Here is a 22,583-nt window from a genome sequence, read left to right as displayed (position 1 = left end):
GAATGAATCAGAAGCAATGAGTAAAAAACAGGACCTAAATCTCAGAATTTATATTTGTGAATATTACCTGGAATATATAAATGAGATTTTGCTTCAGGCACGTTTGTTTCCCTCTTGTGTTTGAGCCAGGGAGAACAGACACTCCAGCTCTCCCCTTCCCACTGACTTTAATGAGCAATGTCCCCTGCACTGTTCAGCAGAGCCCCTTTCCAGGTGCACTTAAGTGAGCCACACACATCCATAACTAAATCCTTTGCAGCTGGGAGGACACACACATTCACACAATTGCCCCTCCTGAATGAGCACGGAGATGATGGTAAATGAGAAGGCTGTAAAAGCTCTGCCCTTGGTGTATATGTTTCCTAAGTGCAGGTCAGATCCTTTGCCAGACCCCGTATAAAGAAAAGGTTTAATTGCTCCATTTACAATTAGTGGTAGTGTTCATCCATATACACAGACCAAAACAGACCCAGCAACAGTGCTCCTTTCTGCTGGAGGATTCATGAAACTAAGAACAAGGAAGCAGCAATGGGAGCAAGATGAAGCAAGAAACATTTTGTCTCCCATGCCAGCTGTCTGCAGTGCCCTGTTGTGTTGATGGGGTTGGAAAGGGGTTCTGGGAACAGAAGGGTTTGACTTCAGCAAGGTTGCCCCTGCACTCGGGGCAGCCCTTGGCACCTCATGGGGATGCTAGAGGGTTTCAGCCCAGGCTGAGTGAGGTGAAGGATGTGACCGCATCTTGCTCCTCCGTGCCTCAGTTTCCCCCAGCTGTAGAGCAGAGATGACACTCACACAATGGCCAAGACTTTGCTCACACACCAAGGGAAGGAGAAAGATCAGAGACCTTGCACTTTGCTACACTACTTTCTTTTCCAGGTTACCCACCTGCCCCTCCCATAGCATCCAGGCACTCCTCCATGGACAGAGCTGACTGTGGAAGGGCAGATACCCTAAACTCTTGCAATGACTGCTGCCTGGGAAATGTGCAGGTTTCCTGTAATATCCCTGAAAGCAGGCAGTGGCTTGTAGTCTGGGGTGGATGAGCCCCAAACTTTGGTTCCTGCCTTTGGGTGAAAGCCTCCATCTGCTGCCACAGTAGAAATGTTTCTGGGAACAAAAGATCCTGGAGCAGAGAATCCAAGAGTTAAGCTCAATCTCTGCCATAAGACTCCAGTGTCCCTGGAACTCCCTGGAGCTTTTCCCCTTCATGAGCCTGTCAGATGCTTCAGCAGCAGATACACAAAATCTCAGGCAAAGCTGACTTCGTGGTGTGGACACTTTTCCCCTCCCTTCTGAGCTCTACTGCATCACTCACCAGACTGCACTGGTTTTGAAGCATTGATCCCCCGCTAGCCAGTGCAAGGCCAGATTTTAGCCTTTTGCTTCCCTTTCCATGGTGGAGTGCAGTAGAGGAGGGACAAGCGCTCACCTCCTTCCCTCTTTCGTGCTTGAGCTCACCCTTTCCTCCTTGCCATAAGGGGATGCAGGATATGGGATGCAGAAGGCAGTTAGGAGACTGCACAGGTTAGGGGGCTGCAGAGTGAGGGTGCAGGAGGGGTGAAGGCAGGGCATCCTGCCTGCCGTGCCGTATTTACTCGTGGCCAGCAGAGGAGGATCTTGTCCTTCCGACGAGGTGCAGCACGGAGCCCAACGAAGAGTAGGATTCAAACAAAAGGGGTTGGGAGAAGGAATTAAGGCTGCGGGGCTGGTTTCACCAAACAGCCTCCTTGCTGCAGCTCGACACCGATACTCTGTGTGCTCTCTCAAGAGGGAATAAACTTGCTGGATCCTCTATGTAGCGGGTCCGCAGGGATGGGGGATGAAAATGGAAGAATTTGTGGAGAGGGATTTTAAATGTTATTACTTTAGGCTCATAAAAAAGAAACTGTGCAGAAAAAGAGAGAAAAATCCTGAGAGAGACATTTGATATGGGCACCAGTGCATTGCTGAGTGTGGAGCTGGTTGCGTTTATAGGGCTCTTAGAAAAACGTGGTGGAAGAAATGGCTGAAATTCAAAATACCCTAATTTCACCTGACCTCTGTTGTCTATCATCATCATCATAATGATTAGCACTTCAGTAAAACTTCACTTCTCTGAAGAACCATCCAAACTTTGCTAATTAGGCTTTGTTCCAAGGTTAAATGCTGCAGATACATGATACTCTCCATTTTTCCATTTCAATTCAATAAGAAAGAGAGACTAATGAAATGTAACGGATTTCAAACAGTAACGTCAGCACCATGAGCTTTCTTGGTCTCAGGACAGAATCCTACAGCTCTTTCTCAGACAAAAAATGTCCACTTAATTCTTTCTGAATAAATCCAGGAAGATTTGACCCCAAATCCAAGGGAAATCATTTACAGCTGCCAAGGGCATTCTGCAGTTGAACTGTTTAGTGTGTCTCGGGTACATTCGCTACTCCTTATTACAATCAAAATGAATAATTAAACCACAAAAGCAGGTGGAGAAACAGGCAGCACAAAGGCAACAACCCAGGGTTAGGCTGCACATTTACATGTGTGCAAACCAGAAGCAACTCCAGAGAAAACCTTGTAGCTACTCAAGCTGGCACGACAGGCTAGCAACGAGGATGAGAACTGCATCTGCACATACACACAGTCTGCAACAAAGCACTACAGGAGTCCAGATATTAAACCTCATTGGTAGAAACTGGCCTATTGACTTAATTGCACTAAGCTGGGCAAATTCTCCTGCAACTCACCACCAAGTGACCTCCATGGCAGAAAAACAAGTATCGCCCCTTTCATGTGCTCCTCTGTGCAGCCACAGTTTTGCAGCTGAGAAGGAGGTGGGATGGGGAAGAACTGGAGGACGAGGATGGATATTTGATCAACTTCCATCTGCAACTGACATAAGGCATGAAGGAGCCATGAGGGCAGACACAACTACTGCCTTTTCGCAGTGAACCCCTTGATCCTGCTGACAGCTCTCAGTGGGAACCTTTGTCTGGGCTTCTCGCCAAAGGAGGAGGGAATCGACAGTTCTGATGCTCTTACAGTCGGCCAGATTTTTGCCTGCAACCATCTTGGGTAGTGACAGTCTTTGAACTTCAAGGGAAAGTGGCTTTTCCAGCAACGGCATTGTATTTCTCAGCCAAGGCCATGGTTGCAGTATAATGAAAGCAGGGCGTATTATCATCTGGAGCACACATGCAACACATGTTGTATTTTTAGCCTGGGAAACCATTCTCTGAAAGGATTCCACCAGAATCTCTGAGCTCTTCACCTCTCTGCTAGCAAGACATCTCCTGCCTCCACACTGAACTGCAACATGTGAGTCCGAGTGAGTGACACATTCATTAGACGGGTCCCAGGGCACCCAGAGAGGTTTACATTTAAAGTCTTCATTTTGATGATTATTTAGTTGTGAACCTTTCCCATGGTAACACCCGATACAAAAGCCACAGGGATCCAGGAAGAAAGCAAGAGCCCTCGGAGGTGCTGCTGAAACCAGCTTGGTTCCCTGCACAGGAGTTACCTGCTCCTGTTTTCCAAGAGATCAAAGTTTCCAAACTAATCTTTGCACTGTGAGAGATGGGCTGGTAGCAGCTGGCTGTTTCTAAAGCTGCTCACTGGTGGATGAGGTGTGCTTGTGCTCCCAGGTGGAAAACGGGGTCAGCCTCAGATGCCACAGCAAGGGGAAGCTACAAGATCTGTTTCACAGGGGCTGCAGGAGCCAGCTTGTCACACTAACAAGTGAGCTGCGCTATCAAACGCTTTTGCAGCCAGTGCTGGGAATGCAGGTTATACTGCTAGACTTGAAGCTTATGCAAAGTCATTAAGTCCTTTTAGTTACAGGGGATATCAACCTGCACGCTTCAGGGCATAAGCAGATTGCCTTCAGGGGTCAGCGAGGAACATCTCCCTCTCTGAGTGCGTGGTGCAAAATTAGCTGGGAGCACTCCCAAGGCTTTGTTGCTTTCCTGCTGCATCAGGCAAATTTAGGCGAGCCCTGCAGAGGGGCATCACACCTGATGGGCCACAGACCGAGACAGGCTTGACAGCACCCACTAATCTTTGCAGTGATTGCTCTATGACACAGCACAGCATAAAGCCCTCGTGTGAGTGGTGCAGTGCTGGAGAGAGGGTGAAGGGAGCAGGAGTAGGAGTTTCCCATGGGAAAAGAGCCATCAGCAGGTGGAAAAAGATGTCAGATTGAGTAGATTTTGGGGCACCCTAAAATGTTGGTCTCCAAGCAGCTGAGGCAGGGAGAGACCTGTACTGCTAAGTTTTCTATCTGCTGTGAGCCAGTTAGGAGATAGGCACTGATAGTAAGTTTCCTTTGTGATTGTTTGACCTTAATGTGACACATTAACCCTTCCCTTTCCACCAGTAAGTGCTCTTGGTTGTTGGACTGGTCTTGGTTAGTGACTTCAAAATGCTTTTCATCACAACTTAGTGGACATCAGCTTTCTCAAGTTCCAAAATATTAATTGAAGAGCCACTTAGCTACTGTGCCCCCTCCGTGTCTTTCTCTCTGCTGCTAGGGGTGTTGAGTTTGCAGGGAACTCTGATACAAGGTAAAAGCCTGAACTGATTTTTTTGCCTCCTCCAAGAATGAACTGAAGCACTTTAGAGCATATTTAAATGTCAGCTGCAGCTGGGCATATGAACAGTTCCATCACCACCGTGTTGTGCGATTTAGCCCAGCCTTGTCCAATTGCGGAGTTCTCTAGCCCAAAACTTCACAACATTTAAGCCATTTAAATGTGTGTGTATTTCAGAAAAGCTGCTTCAATGCAAGTTTGGTTAAGGGAAGATACAAAGCTGAATTGCACAATCTGCTGCAGCAGAGCTCTTTGGATTTCTTCTTGGCTAAATAAGGAACACTTAACAATACAATACCTTATGGCAGGCAGACTTCTACCATATTATCTTACTGAGCAGAATTGTAATTAAAAGCAGGAAATAACCTAACCCAACCTGAGAAGACCTGTCACGTCTGAAGTCGATCTTTGGCACAGTTGCATCATATATGATAAAATATAGGACCAAAACCTGTTCTCATTAGCACCCATCATGCAGCTTTATGTCTTTTATGGACATAGTCCAGATTCATGCAGGTGAAATCAGTTTCTCTTCAGGTAATACGAAAGAATCAAACAGAAATATTTGCCTTAGGGTCCTGCTCCAGACCTGCCAGATCCATGAATGTTCAAGTGCTTTCCTGTTCTATTTTGTCTGACTTGATAGGAGCTATCACCTAAATCTGTGTTCGACTTGTGCTATATTTCACCAATAACAGTTATTAATCAGAGTGTTACTTATAAGAACTCCCCAAACCAGATTCAGATAAAAATGACAATGATGAAGATGCATAGCTCTGGGAAAGGATGGAAAAAAGAATTTAAGGGTGTTTTCCATGGTTTCAGCAAAGTGCAAATCTGTTCTTTTTTCATTCAAACTATTTCAGAGTAAACTTTTTCTTTGGAACAAATCATTAACGCAAAAACATCCTCTCATAACATGTTTGTTATGCAATGGTCACGTCATGGCTACTCATTCCCCTCTTTTTTTTTATTCCTGGGATCCACTCCAAGTGCTAAGCCAGAAAACCTTGTTATATGAATTATGAAGAAAAACCATGTTTTATTAAAAACTAGCCTGCTGAATATTCTGCCACGCTGCTTTTCAGTGACAGCAGAATTGCTTTTGCATTTTAGCAATGTTAATGAATTTTCAGGGGTGAGGTGGAGGGGGGATATGCTCTACATTTTCCACAGCAATATTTAGAGCAAAGTCAGATTAGGATCGTCAAAGCTAATGAATCAATCTAACTCTTAGGTATAGTTAGGAACAATCTGTGCAAGGCTTTGTGTTGTCTAAAACTGCACCTGCATCTTCCTCACTGAGTGTGAATTAACACAACCAGCTCATTATGAGCTTATTTATATTAGATTGGGTTCCCACAATGTCTGTAAAACTGGCGCTGAGCTACCTAGAACTGATCCCCTCAGTAAGTGGCCATATGTACTGGTGGATTAAGTGTGCCATATCCACTGCTGTCATCAGATAGATAGACCTGATTAATTAATAAAATGATTAATAAATACCCTATTGTGTGTTGAAAAATCCCTGATCAAAAATTCACGGAGTTCTTAAAAAAAGATTTATAACACTTTAAACCCCCTCACTACACATTTTTCCCAAAGAATTCAACTTAAAAATACCAGTATCTGAAATTTTGCACTGCATTTCAGCAAATACAAACCTGCATGCATATAGACTATCATTAAGAAAGCAGGGGTTTGAAAGAACCTCAAATTCCTTTGTGGGAAACCTACTTGATTGCAGTGCTTGGAGGAACAAAAGAAATGTTTTGAAAACTGAGTTTTAGCTTTGTTTTGGTTGCAAGTCATTCTTTCAGTCTTCTTTAAAGAAGAGATGAATAGATTTGAGAAAGTATATAAAGGCCATCTCTAGCTGCGTTGAGTATTTTGCTGTTAACCTTTCTTCCATGTCAGTAGCAATGATAATTCAGCCATCCAAAAGTTACGGCTGTGGTAAATTTTACCTTGGACAAAATAGCTTGCAAAACTTCCAAGTCAACACATACCCTGACCTGTTTAATCTGATCTCAAGTCCCTTCAGCTTGAAGATGAGCAGCCCAGTGGTTTGGAGCATCTCTCACTGCCCAAGACTGGGGAAGCGACAGCATTCCCCGCTGCACACCCCTGGGTGCAGGGTGTCCACCGAACACACCCAGACAGGATATTCCTTGTCAATGTAGATATCTGCTCCTAAACCCCATGGAGCTTCTCTCTTGTGCAGCCTTTACTTGGGCACCTCAGTATCCTGCAATACCAGTACACAGATAAATGCTCCAGCTGCCCAGGAAGGGGTCAGCAAGAAACAGAGCTGGCACATAGCAAGAAAAGTAATTCAGAAACATACTCACGCAGAAATGCGTGTTCCCTAGGAGAATGACCAGTGGAAGAACATGAAGGGTCAGAGCACTGCTAACCATCCTTATTGCTTGTTTCTTTCTTGAAACTCCCCTTTTCTTCTTGCCTACGTCTCTTTCAGACAAGCCACAACCATTCAAGGGTGAGCTAATTCAGTGCAAATAATTAACCGTGCTTCAAATATTGTTTAATGTTCAACAGATTACCCTGATCAAATAAGTGCAGCCTGACCAGATAATCACTGCATTAACTGCTGGTAAGTGCTTCAAATCAAGGGGGTTGGAATTAGATGATCTTAAGGTCTTTTCCAACCCTAACTATTCTATGATTCTATGATAATAGCATAAATTGACAATAAACCAAAGTATTTTCCTTGTAATAGAATCATTTTGACTATAACTGTCTGTTGAAAAAAAACATGAATTAGACTAACTGAAAAAAAATAATTAAGATCTACTTATAAAAATATAAGGTTTTAAAAAGTGTGGGTTTTATTATTTTCTATATTTCAGACACTGAGGTTCATGCTCTCAAGCATTTATTCACACATGTGAGAACCTGGAATCTCTTTTCAGTAAAAGCTGAAATTCTTGAGTAACTCCCAGCCTCCAGAAGCTGAAGCATTTCTAATAACAGCAGCAATTGAGGAGATCACAATATTATTGCAAGTATAAACAGCCCTCTATTGCGGAAATGCTGACAAACTTTCACTGATCAGATCCTGTTTGTGCTTCATGTTATGAAAGCAAGTGAAAAGACATTCTTTCTCCCAGATAGTTTAGAGCCCGAGTAGAAGAAGGAGGAGGGTGATAGAAATACAGTGTCCTCACATCACAGCCCAAATTCACATGGAACTCCCTAGCAATATGCTTTCTCTGCGGTTATAAAACGGTTAAATAGGATAGTGCTAAACACATTAAACACAACCAGGAGAAAAATGAATATGGTTGTTTGCTAAGAAGGACCTAAATAGCATACAGGAAATAAAATGGATGGGTGGCGTGTCCACAGGGTGAAATATGAGGAAGAAAAGAGTGAAATCAGAAGGGCTTCCTCATTTCCTATCCAGGCTGCGATATTCTTGTGAAAAGGATAAGATGTGAGCACTTGATCACAGACTCTGTAATAAACGCTGAAATTTGGATGCCAGGGAACCTCACTTCTGATAATTTCTCACTTTGGAGCCTGAGCATCCTAAGGGATTTCATACATCACAAAATACACAAAGAATTTAAGTATACAAATTATGCCACACGTGCATAATTGAAGCAGGTGCCTACAAGCAAAATGTGTTTGAGGCTTAGTATGTTGGTGGCCACACATACAAGTATAAGAGATTCCAGATTCTTTAAGGAGTTAGAAAGACAGCAAGATAAAAGGAGTTAGATAACACACGACTTTATGTAACGTGTCCTTGAGTAAGCTGATTTGCACTGAATTTTAATGGAGCCCTGATTCATCAAATCTCAAACGGAATTAAGGTATGGACTGGATCCTAATAACATCATGCTTTATATCCATGAAAGATAAATTAAAGGATGCAAAACTGCTATTGACAAACATTGATTATATGTACTTTGAAGGACTTTGAAGTTGTGCCAGATGCGTCTTGTCAGCCTCCAAAGTTTTCTTTTAAATCTCATTGCATAAGGCTTTTACTTTTTAATTATTTTTTTCCCTCAGCCTCTTTGATCAGGAAAAAAAATGTAGATCATATTTGCGCGATGCTATTTCCTATGCATTTTATTTAGACATGCCCTTGTGCACAGCTCATATGTAAAAAGTGTTACAGGGCACATAGTCATCTTGCCCTCTTATCCTGGGTGCTGTTTAACGCTTAATTTACCTTCTCAAGCTGCTAAGTGAAATCTCACCATATGCAGAGGGGCAGCACAAAGCTTGTACCTTTTTGTGTCACATCAATCTACATAATTAGACGCAAGCAATAAGGTTGCTGTTCTCTCTTTTTACCCAGAAGAATTTTGACCAGTGAGAATGTTCTGTGGATCCATTTCATTCTGCTCCTGTGTGTGGCAAAGAGGTCCTCATGTCAGACCCTGTGGAAAGGCAAACCTGCTTGCAACTTCTGCTGATTTCAGAAGATGGACTAAAATTTAAGTAAGTAAAAGTCCTTCTTCCTCTTCCATATGTGTAAGAAATGTGTTGCCAGTAGGGAGCTTCAAGAGACTGAAAAGAAGCTTTGGAGCCATTTCGAGTCTTATTAGCAAAGGTGGTGTAGAATTTGGGTGCAGATGTTCTCTTTTTGGGAATGAACCCAATCCCTACATCTCCAAGCCCATCCTAGTGATGATGGCTTGCTCATCAGATACAAAGCACTTCTTTGTGACAGTACAAGTGCCTTCAAGCAATAAATACATAGGAAAAAATAGATAAGAACCATCAAATCTTTTTAAATTGAGAATGAATAGATGAAAACAAATGGATCAGAACTGTGGTGGATGTGGTGGGTTCTGCATAGCCATCTATGCTACCTTGAACAAATCATTTACTCTCAATATTCCTTCATTCCCACCTGAAGAGTGTGGGTAGTAACATCCCATCTCTCACTATGTGTTGCCTGTTTAGATAATAAGCTCTTCTCGGTATTTTTTCCTGTATTAACGAGCAGCTCCAGGCACAAGAGGTGCTCTGTTTTAACTGTGATGTCTACTATAAAAGAAAGAAGAGAATAACCTAAATGACCATAATCTCAATGATTTATTTGGGATTACTACTAAGTATTGCTCTCTGTAATGCTCGAGTAGTTTTGGTTGCCAAAATAAACAGTGGAATCATTACTTTGTTCTTTCTTTTCACCTAAAGGGGAATTTCCACAGGAAAAAATATTTCCCTTGAACATTTTTATGCCCCTGTGCACAACACCAGAAAGCATTTCAAGCCCATCCTGGCTGATAACTCTTCTCCATCCTCCAACACTAATGAATATTCTGTGCTCAGTCTTACCTACGTGGGTGTGGTGTGTGTGGATTATTACGGTGTCAGATAAGCTAATGGCAGATCTAGTTATTAACACCACAGCTGTGAGTGAAGAGAGAAAATTCCTTAGGTAAAATAAACCCAAAACTATCTATTATGCAAATTCAACACAAGCAGTGGTTCTAGAAATACTTGCTGGCATCAACCAACAGCAGTGTGCCCACAAGAGCATGAGCCAGGCTCTTCAAGGGTCAGGGCATCTTTCCTCAGACTCAACGGCAATGCCATAGAATATGCAAAGATTGATGCTTTGACTTTGGCCTTTTCCACTGCTACCATTTTGTGGCTTTCTTTAATGAACCTAATAACTCAAAAGCCCTATACAGGTTCACGCTTCCTTTTTAGTGTTCCCTCCTCTTCCATTAAACACGAGCCTTTTACAAATGGCAAATGAAAATAAGAAAGCAGAAGCCCTATTATTCCTCTTTATACAGAAGGACCGGAGTTGAGTGAGAGTATAGGGAATTGACTTTTAATATAAATTGGGGGAAGGGGGGGCAGGGGGGAGGGTTATTCTCTCTGTGAAATTCATCTTGGTGCAGAAAGCCAGCATGAGGTCTAGACACCACTTAAAACAACATTTAAAGGGTTGCGGTTGCATTTTGTTTCATAATTCTCTCTAGCAGCACATTCCCAGTGATGGTTGCAATTCTTGGGCTCAGATCAAAAGCACAGTAAAAATTTAGACAAGCAAGCAAACAAACAAACAAAAACCAGAGTAAGTGCAGCAGCAGAAAGTTCTGTTGGACGTGCAAAAGGGCTTTTCCCTCGTCCCCACCGCTATAACCCAGAAATAACTCTTCAAAGGCTTTATGCAAGCTCAAAGCTGGTGCAAGAAGAGGCTCAGCTAGTTAGGGAGGGAGGCAATCCCGCTCCAGCAGTACACACCAGGGCCAGCAACCTCTCTCTGACGCTGATTTGATACCAGACTTTTCCTCAGAAGGTGCATAAACACCACTGAGCCCTTGAAGAACAACCTACCATGGTGCAGCTTTGTTCCTGTCCTCAGTCAAAGACTGATGTATGCCCTGGCCAAAAGGCTTCTGTCCCCTCCTGGCCTCTTGGGTGTTCTTTTAAATCTTTCCTATAACAGCTCCAGATATTCTTGTTAGCTGTGCAGCTTCCTGAGCCTGGTTTTGTGTCTTGGAGCTGCCTGCTAAAAGCATTAAAATTGTAAAGTGCTGGACAAAGGAAGACAGTTTTGCTTTCAAGCTGAAAAACATGCATCAAAGCCCCTGTATTAAATTTACAGAGTATTAAAAACAAACAAAATCTGACCGTAGGGTAACATCATTTTGGGAAAGATGCAACGGCCTACCTCAAAGTCTGCATTTAATGTGCACGGCTCTCACTTAACCTGCCTAGGCTATAAATCCCAAGGGCCAAATTCTGTCCAATCATCCTAAAACAGATATGTTTTTACATTGCAAAAGGTAGAGCTAATATAGTCTCTCTGTTCCAGTTACCAAATGCATCTTCCACAGGCTCTGTTTGTCCTTCTCTAGACAAAGTGCAGAGCAGGGAATATTATTCTGAGGAAAAACGTACAAGCTGTAACCCCATAAGGTACTCTCTGATGGGGGAGTTAGCTAGAGGTGGGAGCAGGGAGTAGCTCTCAGAGGAGAGCTGGCAGTAGCAGACGGTACCATCCTGCTGCTTTGTGGGAAAAGTTATGCTTTAGGGAAGATGCAGCATTTGGCTTTTAACCCCATGGCAGCAATAAGAGAGCAGGAAGGAAAGGAGATGCTGTAAAAGCAAAGACCAAGCGGTGCTGCTGGACCTGAAAGATCCTAATGCTAAGGCCTAGCACTGCACCAATGAGGCTTTTCTTCACTAGAGGGTGAGGAGCAGCAGCACAGTGGGGTGGCCAGCCTCAGCAGGCAGCAGCTTGCACAGAGGTGCATGGACCTGCCCTGAACTGGTGGGCCAGGCATCAAACAGCAACTGGAAAGCCAACACAGCCTGGTGCCACTTCAGCCAGCATCCATGTCTCTTTATTCCTCTCACACTGCAGTGTAGAGGACACCACCCACCCTTACTAATTTATCTTCACAATCCCCAAACAAGCTGAATGTAATGAGCATTAGAGTAACTACTTTTTTTTTCCCCCGTTGAAGAAGCAAAACCATAATGAAGTCTGACCCCCCTGCTATTCTGAGGTAAGCACAAACTAGGAAATGTGGTTTTTAAAAACCCCCTTGCTTCCAAAACATGCCATTAAAAAAAAAAATTAATGTAAATTTTGATGAATTTTTTCCCTATTCACTGTAGTGTTTTTATTTTGAAGCAGAATCACACATTGTTCAGTGGGACAGTGAGATTTCATCTGTTTCCAGGAGGAAAATCAAACAGGAGATCTTACAGTAATACATATACCAGATACCTGGTGATTTTTTTGGCAGAAGAATTTAGTAAATGAATAATAAATGAATTGTCTAAATGACTCAAATAACAGAGAAAACTTCAAGTGTATCGATTCACAAATCTAAGTACAGCTCTGCAGCTCTGATAGAGCCAACAACTCTTACTTGAATAGGAACTATACAACTACTTTACTCTCTTTAGATCTTTACTTTTCCTTGTGTAGGCTATGAAAAAGAATATGCAAAAGATTTCCAATTTTTGTTTATTTACTAATGCTCATTACTACACACAGAGTTAGCCATCTGAGTGGCCAGCTGAAAGGATGCTCAACCAAAGCAGCACATAGTTGTAGCCACTGCCTCACCTGGAGGTCCTGAAACCTGTAAGATATCTATTACTTATGTCATGTTTACCTTGGCTTCATTTTTAACTTGGCTGGCCTAACATGATGAGCAGGGCCAATCTGGTTGAGCATAAAAACATTGATTTCATTTCAAGCACAGCTTTCTCAGGTTAGAATTCCTCTTTTTGCTCCATCATCTCAATCTATACTTCGACCCTGGATTTTCCTTCTGAAAAGGATTTTTTCTATGGACACCAACCCAGTATTCAAGCTTATTTTTTACATAGTTGAAATCAAACAAGTGTGTAATTTAAGTCTCTGAGATTTGTAACAGAAGCAGCACAGCACTCTTTGCACTTTTCTTCATGTAGCAGTGGCAACCACAAATAAAATTGATTATGGTTTTTATAAGATTGCCTGGGATAGGAAAGTTGTCTCTTGAGCAGCAATGCTAAATGTGAGCTCCACATCGATAACTGTGGGACTAATAGCTTGTAAATTAGTCACTGGAATGATGAGCAGATCCTAATGGATTGTGTCCTGCTCCCCCTGAATTCCCCCTTACTTTCCTGTGAAGATCCCAGCCCCTGTTCCTTCCATTTAGTTCATTGCATTCAGCACTATTTGCCTGGTTCCCTCAAGTCCTCTTTAACCAGCTCCTTTTGGACTAAGCTGCTCTCAAATCTCTGGTCCATTTTCCACTCTCTGCTCATCTCATTGCAGTCAAACCAGTCATCTTGCAGGCTTTATAGTTCCACCAACAGTGGGTACCCAGAGCTAGAAACAGGCAAAGTGATGGGAGCGAGATGCTCACAAACCCAGAGTGTCTCTGAACCCACACCACCAGCACAGCCTTCAGAGAACCAGACAGAGAATGGAGAGACCTGGCACTGCGAAAAATCAGCGTCTGGGGTTCACAAAGGGAAACGCAGTTGCTGTCCAGGGAGGCTTTCCTCATTAACAGCCAACAACTGCATCAACTCACTGGAAAGCCAGCATGGTTTTGCTGCTTCAGAGTCCTTATCCAAAACCTGAATATTTTTGAGGTTGGGAAGCTTTGGTATGAGCTTTGGTACCATCACAGTGTTTCACAGCGTTTCACAGCAGCCGCAGTCAAATTCCCTAACCCTTGGTTGTAACATGGACGTTCCCGGTTGGCAATCTTCCTGTGATGCATAACAAAATGCAAAGAGGTAGGAATCACCATGCTTCTATGAAATGCTTCAGAAAAAGGAATATCAATGAATCCTTTTGGCTGTTAAGACCTTCCTGAGAAGTTGACATTTTGTGTGGAAAGCAGCACTTTTCTTTCAGCGTGCTTACAGACGGGCACCTAGTGTTTCACTGCAAATTTTGAGCGTTGAGGGGTTGTGTGTGTGTGTGTGTGCGTGTGTGTAGTGTCAGCATAGTTCAGTGTTTACATTCAAAGCAATTATAGCGATGTTATAATCATCCTTAAGGCAGGTATTGCAAAACTGAATGATTTATTGCAAAACTTGATTCAAACGTGCTCCAAAGTGGAACCGATTCATGAACAGCCTGAGCTCGGCTCTGTAATGGCATCCTGAAGCCAGCAAAGCAATATGTTTACATTATTTTAGAGTCTGTAGCTTGTGCTTAGAGTACACCACTTTAACAACATGTATTTATTTCCTCTTTTCCCCTTATCATGGTGCCTCCAATATGCACAAAGGTTTCTCCATTCTGACACCCATTCCCAGACATCCTCTTTGGCTACCCTGACACCCTCTGTGCACAACCCTCACTATGCAGCACACAGCTCTAGTACAGCACCTCAATTCCTCTCCTCTGGGCCCCTCTTTCTGCTTCTCACACAGCGACCTGAAACTGCCTGGCTTGCTGGGATAGCTTGAGGAATGACTAAGTGGAAACAACAGCTTCATTTCACTTCTCCAGCTCCCAGAGGAAGCCTGTCATATATTGTTCTAGCCAGTACCAGCGCTCACCTGTGCGCTTAATCAAGTGGGACACAAAAAGTCCAAGCAAGTGACCCCCATGATGGAAGAGCCATGCACAGGATGTTCTGAGCAAGGAGGATCCTAGCAGCGGGAGAAGGTGGAAAACCCAGATATCCTGGCCCCTCAAGCTGCTCCTGAAGCTAAGGTTCCCATGGGAGAGCTGCCCAACTCCTGGTGTCACATCCAACAAGGGGTCTGAGAGGTAGACATTGCACATAAGCCCCCTTCACTCTGCATGGCTTTGGGACTGTCCCTCCAGCAGCCCGCCCCATACACTTGGTGCCGAAATAAATTCCCAGGTAAGGAAGAAGCATGTGTGAAGTTACCCCTTCCCTTTCCTCTTTTACCCTTCCCTCCACAAGCAGAGGTGCCCACTTTATGGCCTCATTCACAAACATTTTGCCTCGAGTAATTTTCATACACAGAAACAGCATCATTGAATTTTGCTTAGTTAAGGCAAGACGGCTCATGTCAGAAAATGTTTGCTAGATTGGGTCTCATTTTGTAACATTTCCCCTCAAAGGATCATTCAATGATGCATCTTAGAATCAGATTCCAGAGAGGGAACTATAAGAAACATCAATAAAAAAAGAAACTGTGAGGAAACTAAATATAGAACAGGCCAATATGAATTAAACAACATCCTAGAAATCTTCACACAATAATTGATTTGCTCATTTGTACTTCTTTCTATTCTTTAATCTTTCAGCAGGGCTTCAATCCTCCCCCCATTGCTTTTTTAATATTCTCTGTTCATCTGTTGTCTACAATATTGTTTCTGATCTCTCTCATCCCATCAATCATCTATAAAAAGAGACTAGTCCACACACTCTGGTCTCCAATCCTAATGACTGTAAAGAACTAATCACCTAAACTGAGTGATGTTCATTGTTGTAAGTGTCTCTTTGATTTATTAAACATCTCCATATAAATTCCTGCATGTTTTGCAAGTTGTTTCCTAGAACCTGTATGAAAGCACTTTGAAATCCTAAAACTGGCTGCTTATGGGGTTTTTGGTTCACCTAATAAATGAATTCTTGTAATGAAATATGAGCTTTTACTTCACTGAAAGGACCACTCAATTCCAAATTCAGGTCAGATGCTCAAGTCTGAACTTCCCCTAAATACACAGCAAACTTACAAAGACCACTCATATACACTTCATATCAATATGAAAGTACTGTATGCATCACTTCAGCACATCTGCTTGCTGATGAAGAGCTACAGGCATTATGCAAATACTCCTAATGATGGCATTTTCCCTAGCTGTCACTTTCACATGCTGTTGCAAGCTCTTAGTTGAGCATGGAGACTTCAATCTGACTAAATAAAGTTTAACAACTGACATAAGATCGAATTCTGTCCTAGTCAAAACGATGCGTTCAGTACCACGCCATCAGTGTGCAACTGCTCCTCACAGCGCTAAGGTGTCATTTATTTGAGTGCTGAAGTCAGCCTCTTTGACCATACATCAATGGTGAAGCAACCAAATCCTCAAAAAAGGATATGGGTGCCACCAAATTTGGGGATTCTCAAAAGGCTACAAGATCCAGGTTCTGCCAGTCATGTCAAGGGCTCTCTCCCTATCCGTCCTGGTCTCTCTTGAAAGAAAATATACTAAAGATGGAGCAGAATTCAACACGCACAAGGTATGTCTGAAGATGGTACGAGGCTTTTGAAAGAAAATATCATCAGCATGTGATATTCTCATGAGCTAATTGTGACAACAGGAGCTAGATAAGATATTACATGGACACAACTGTTGGTAGAACCACACTCAGGACAACACTCAAAATAGAGGACCAGTATTACCAGCAACCCCTCTCTGGGTCTGCCTTAAGACTTGTGCTACTCATGCTTTTCCAATGGCACCTTAGGGTGCAGGACTAGAAAGAAACGGTATAAAAAGGTATGAATAATGCCGTTCTGGGAAAGATTTTTTTGCCAATGAGAAGTTTACAAATTCCTTCCCCATTTCCCATGCTGGACTGCACAGAACAGAGTACCTGCTAAAGATGAATGCGTATTCCTTAATGTTCACCACAGTCTTTACAGCATTCCCTGCTACTGAACCAGCTACTGTTACAGGTGGGTGAGTTTCATGCATTGCTTGCCTTAGCGCCTCATACTAAGTAAAAAAAAAGATGTTAATAATCTTATTATTACAGAAACATCATGGAAACTCATAAATACAGATTCGACTGTTAACATCACAAATCTGTGAAAACGTTTTTTTTTTTAGCACACTATGGGCATAGTTATGCTGGCAGGCAAAAGAAGAGGGGAAAAATTATATGCAATTTATTCTATAAATTTACCCACTTTTCCTGTTTACAAAATCTGCATTAATACCTTACAGCTTTTGTGTTCTGCAGCCATTAACAAAACATTCTCCTACAGCCCTCTGGTAAGGGTGGATTAAGCTGGGTTGGTAAGTCTTGGTTTGGTGTATAGAGCTCATTGCTTTCCTTTTCACTGCCTGATCAGCCAATTGTTGACACTTTGAATGAGATTTTATTTCCTTGCATTCACTTTAACATTCAAAATCTGCTTTCTGCGCATAGCTTTGGATCTTAAGCAGACATCAATGTTTTTGTGATTGTAGTTGTCAGCTAGAGTAGCCACAGAAAGTGCATATGTTCAGAAAGGGCTGCAACATAGAAATACAGCAGAAGAGGGGTCTTCTCTCTCACACACTTTTTTGGAAGGAAAGTGAGGAAATGATGTTTGGAAAAAAAATGTGATTTCACCCCCCAGAATAACTGAAAAATAAATACAGATAAAGTTGATCTAGATTTCTGTTCAAGCAAACAATCATGGAACTGATTAGTGAGGTTTAAAACCTCCTCATCATTTGTACTTACAATGTTGCTGTAAAAAGGTATTTCTATTGATGTCAGGTAAGAGAACTCCATTACCGAGTTATAATAACATAAATGAATAATAGCCGTCCTCAACACTGGTGTCGGCATCTTTACCATAGATGCTGATTTGGACTAGGTGATTTCCCAGCTCTCAGGAAGGGGAGACTCATTCCCATTCCAAGAGGCTATTACTCAGAGGGCCACCACACAAATGGACGGAGATTAGGAACATGTGACAGTCTTTGCATAGGTGAACAGCTCTACAAAAAGGATTGCAGAGAGAAATGTTATTAAAGAGCTTATGAAGCAGTGCTCAGGCAGGATAGAAGCTTTATATTGTCAGGAAGAAAGCACTATTGGAAGGTTGAAAACACAAAGAATTTAACTCCCAAGCAAGTCCAACCAAAACATTTACTTAGAGTTGTATCACACCACTCTGCAGTTGTATTAGTACCATATACTTCAAATACCTGCTGATCATAGAATCAGTCCAGAAATTTGGTATCAGGGGATTCACTGAGAAAGGATCTGTGATTTTTCTCTGTGCAGCAATACTGACAACTTAAAGTCTATTATCTCACAACCTATCCCAAGGTTAAAACAGAGTTTTTTCTCTCTTCTCAAACAAATGATTCCCAAATCTCTGTTGGATAAATATAGTAATGATTTAACCTGCTTTACAGTCTATTGAGCTTTAAACATGCCAGCTCATCTAAGAGCAGATATTACAAATTCTACAGGTCTGGTTTGGGAGAAAATCCTACATCTTGAAGAAAAGAAACAAAGACTACGCTTTTCTGATTGGTGAGGAGTTTCTTTGCTTTGGTTTTGCTTTTCCCAGGAAGATGGTTGCTGCTCAAGAGGCACTGAGCAGTAAAGGCGGCTGGAAGTTGTTAGTCTTGGTGGAGGTGAGCTGTATGGTTAGAGGGCAGAGAGAGAGAGGTCAGAGGTATAGAAGATCAATAAATTATTGTACAGGAATTGCCACAGAGGACACCTCATTCCTACTTTGTGTGTGCACTTATAAATACCCGTCCGTATCACCAATCCCTGGCTCAGCTGAAAAAGGTTCTGTATCTTTGACGTGAGGCAAGATCTCCATCCCCGCAGTTCTACTGAGATTACTCAGCTGTGAACAGATAACTCGATACAAAGAAGAGGAAGAAAAAGCAAGGAAAAAAAGTAGAAGCAGACAATTTCATAGAGCCCAAACCAGACAAGACTCTCTCTGATGACCAAGGGAAAAGCTTTGATAAACGGTAGGGCAGCTCCTCAAATCCAGGTCTCTGAAAGTGGGGGTGGAACACTGCAGGAAATAATGTGAGAGTCCCTGCTGTGGGAGTCAAGGGAGACAGGGAAAATAGTTCAGGTAATAAAAAAAAATGTTAATATTACAAGAGTGGAATGCATCTGAGTATAATTCCAGACTTTTAAGTTCGGTTTTCAAATCTTAGGGAAAGAAAGAGGCAGCCCGCTGCCATCTCACTGGTTTGTCACATTGGGTTTAAGGTGTGGAATAAATCAAAACTTTTTTTTCGGAACGTGGTACAAAGAAGCGCATTAATAATACATGAAAAATGTTCATCACGTTGGCGTGCATCCGTGGAAGCACTGTTTTAAAGAAGCTATGAACAACACATGAAAAGATTTGACCCAGGTTTCACTTCTGAGGTGTCGGGGTGGGGGCAAGGTGAGCATTCCTCTTACCCACTGATGTGCTATGCCCGTGACTTGCCTCTTGGGTAGAGAAGTTGGGTTCCCAAAGCAGGGATGATTCTTTTTTCCCCCCACAAGCAAGTGAGGAAGTTTGAATCCTCTGAGCCACCTCCTCTAAGTGCATTCAAGAGGAACAGAGAGAGTTAACTGGTAGCTGCAATGCCTTTTCTTCCTCTGCATGCTGAATGTTTAAATGTCTAAAGACTCAAATGACTGCTGCTCTCAGCAAACATCAGTGTGCTCCGCTCCATACACTGTGTTGCAGAGGACTGGGACACATGCAATGCCTGCATCCTGTGCCTTTCTGAATGGTTTTGCTTTCCCTTCGCTTCCAGTTACGTGCTGGAATAAGAGTTGTTCTGACTAAAAGCACACGACTGCTATTTATGGAAGAGCATAGCTGCAATAGATATTTGTTTCTAAGCTAGCTGAACCTATCAGCAATCATAGTGTATGAGAGATGAAAGGGAAGAGAATATAAACACAAAAATGACATTTATGATTTGGATTGTGGTAGCACCCAAATGTTCCACACAAAAATGAGCTATAGGCACCCTTTCCCCATACGGTGTTAGAGTGACAAGAGGTATTTGGGTGCCACCACCTCTGTGGGGCTGTTCATGAGGGAACCACTCTGGAGACCTTTTACTGCAGGAATGCAAGAGCTTTGTTTCTACCAGCTCTTCTGTGAGATCAAGCACAGTCAAACTGGAAAATTTATATAGTGGATAGAGAGAGAAGGGGAAAAAAGGATGGTCACTCGACTGTGTCACGCAACACAGCAGTCTGTTACCCCCTGCTCTCCCACACATGTTGGAGGACTCTTCAGCTGTGCCTGGGCAAGTGCAGAAGGAAGGACTGTGCTCTTCATCATGTTCTATGGGGTGGAAGAACTGCAGCTGATGGGACCTCAACATGGCATTTTGCAGGTGTTTCATTCCTCTCTTCCCATGCACTGCTGCTCCACTCCTTCCCTCTGCCTCTGAGGAGCCCAGAGGTAAGCATGGTTGTTGTCAGACCGTGTCACAAGCCACACATGGGGATATGGCCAAGGGACCTCTTTGCAGTTACCTTCTGGTGGCCACCACCTCTCCATGGAGCGAGGAGAGCAATCCTCAGCAAACCCAGAATCCTAAGCAAGGAGTGGCTCAGCACCCAAAATTACCCTGTCTTTACCTGATGGACCCTCATGTTCAGGTGGAAGGGATGAGAAAAAGGGAATTCACCACTCCAGCAGGCAGTCATTGCACTCCTTATATATGCCTTAAGACTGTTGTCACCATCTTCATTCGTAGTTTTGTGAACTACTTTTAACTTATTTAATAGACTTTCACAATAGGAAAAAAAGACCCTAAGGAAAGAGAATAAAAAATGTTACTTTTCTAAGACCTTGCCTGGCAAATTTCAGCTCAGAAACCCCAGAGAATGCAGAAGAGATTAATGAAAATGCTGAGAATCACCATAATAATTCCAACTACCCGCACCAGTGTCAGCAGGCTCAGCAGGGCCTGTCATTAGAAAGCCCCCTTTTAAAATGAGTGTCCTTCCTATTAGTTAAATTATCCAGACTGTGGTGAAGAATATTCCAAGGTGACAGAAATGGGGACAGTGCAGACTGCTAAAAATGAAAATCAGATAATTGCTCATAAATTACTTCTGGGGTCTTTCAAGATCTTTCAGTCTTGCTGACTGAAAGGCAAGTCATTTGGAATGCAATAATTAAAATAAAAGCTTCAACATACAGGAGATGTAGTTGGAAGGAAGATATTAAGAGATCCATTGTACCTGCATAAATTATCAGCTGGATTTCAATAGCATCCTGAATTCACTCTTTAAAAATGTAAGTACGGATGACAGCCTTGGCATGGAGACCAACCCTGGTTTTGGTCCCCAGTCTCCTCCCTGGACTTAACACATTTCTGCCAGGGGGGTAGAAAAGACACGGATATTATTGTCCTTCTTCATGCTTTCTCCCCACTGCTATGTCTCTTTAACACTCAAAGACATCCACCCTTGACACAGGGGACTAATGGATCTTCAAGGGTAGCACAGCAGCTCTCAGGTCCCTTTGTATCTTCAGCCTCTCCAGAGGAGGGAGACTGCCCTAACTCACATGGGTTGAAGGGATAAACCAAAAGTTCTTCCCTTGGGATGGTACCTTGGGGCCTCAACAGGAAATATTTTTAAACAGGAGGTCTTTTCTCCTAATTTGCCACATCTGAGAGCAGAATTAATGTCACTTGGTGCTCTGCACAGCCACCTCCATATTAGTTTTTTCAGTAGTTTTAGATGAAAGCTTCTCAGAGGCAGAAGGGGTCCTCTGGTGAGCTGAGGGTCAAGACATAGTCACCTCTTCGGCTGTATTCTCTCTTCTTTTTCTGATCATCCCACACAGCTACCAACTGTTTGGAGCTCCAGAAAACATCTGTTAAAAATCCCTTTGACATTCATTTACCGCTGACCACGTTTGGTCTAAAAACATTAAGAAACTATTTCACCCCTCTTGGCTTTTATTGGACTACACGGAGATGTTTTTTTCAGACTTTTCTTTTTAAAGCCAGACTGTATTTTGTTGGTTGCCCAGAGGATTTCATGCATGGGCTACCCTATAAATAAGACTTATTATTCCCCAGTGGCAAATGTGGTTTCTTTCTGAGAAGCTGTGTAATAGCTCAAGGGGGAGAAACAGGAATTTTCTGATGGTGTTAAGTTTCACAATTAAACACAATTAAATAGTTCTCTCTATAAGAGGGATAGCTAACCAATTTTTAAATGACCTTTAGTTTCATATTGAAGCCAGCAAGTCCTCTGCCCATCAGATACAGCTTGGCAGCAAGAAGGTGAGGACATGAGCCACCAACTTGTGATGCTCTGTGGTTCCCCAGAGATAAATGTGGTTCTCCCAGCCAAATTTATAGCTAGAAGGAGGTAAGAGAAGCTGTAAAGTCTACTACTGGGCTGGCAATGTTATACTGATCCAGTAAGGACAAGGACCAGCAGGTTGAAAGAGCCTGTGTTGTTCAAGGCAAAGCAGGAGGCAAGCATGCGGGACAGTGACTCTGCAGCATGAATGACACCATCTTTTTGGGGGAAGGGAAATAGAAGATTTCTCTCTTCAAGGCTGATTCCCTGCATTTTTTGCCAAAACTGAATTAACTCCATGAACATAGGGCAAATGTACATATATTACAGGGCTTCTTTCATGAATAAAGGATGCCAGGTCACCTAACCTCCATCCAAACGAGCAGTGCAGGAAGGCAGAGAAGTGAAGGTAATTTGAATTCAGAAATCAGCAAATATCACACAAATTCACATGGTTTTCACCAATCTGTCCCCTGCCCTAGCACTGCCAGCATCTCCTCTAGCCATCTCTCATAGACCTTGCATGGCAGAG

General features: G+C 42.7%; 1 protein-coding gene across 2 annotated transcripts in view; it reads right to left on the bottom strand.

Moving 5' to 3' along the window:
• The window catches only part of HABP2 (hyaluronan binding protein 2), a 67,075-nt gene that overhangs the window by 19,560 nt on the left and 24,932 nt on the right, over positions 1–22,583 (bottom strand). For both annotated transcript variants that reach the window (XM_062607895.1, XM_062607896.1), the window contains exon 3: positions 6,920–7,073. In XM_062607895.1, coding sequence (XP_062463879.1) covers positions 6,920–6,988 — 69 coding nt within the window. In that variant the 5' untranslated portion in view covers positions 6,989–7,073. The remainder of the gene's footprint in view (positions 1–6,919; positions 7,074–22,583) is intronic.

The sequence above is a fragment of the Pezoporus occidentalis genome, unplaced genomic scaffold (genome assembly GCF_034315485.1).
Source record: "Pezoporus occidentalis ecotype Australia unplaced genomic scaffold, CSIRO_AGI_Poc_V1 ctg127, whole genome shotgun sequence".
In the NCBI taxonomy this organism is placed as follows: Eukaryota; Metazoa; Chordata; class Aves; order Psittaciformes; family Psittacidae; genus Pezoporus; species Pezoporus occidentalis.
Note: the sequence above shows the minus strand (reverse complement) of the source record. Positions and strands in the feature narration are given on the sequence as shown.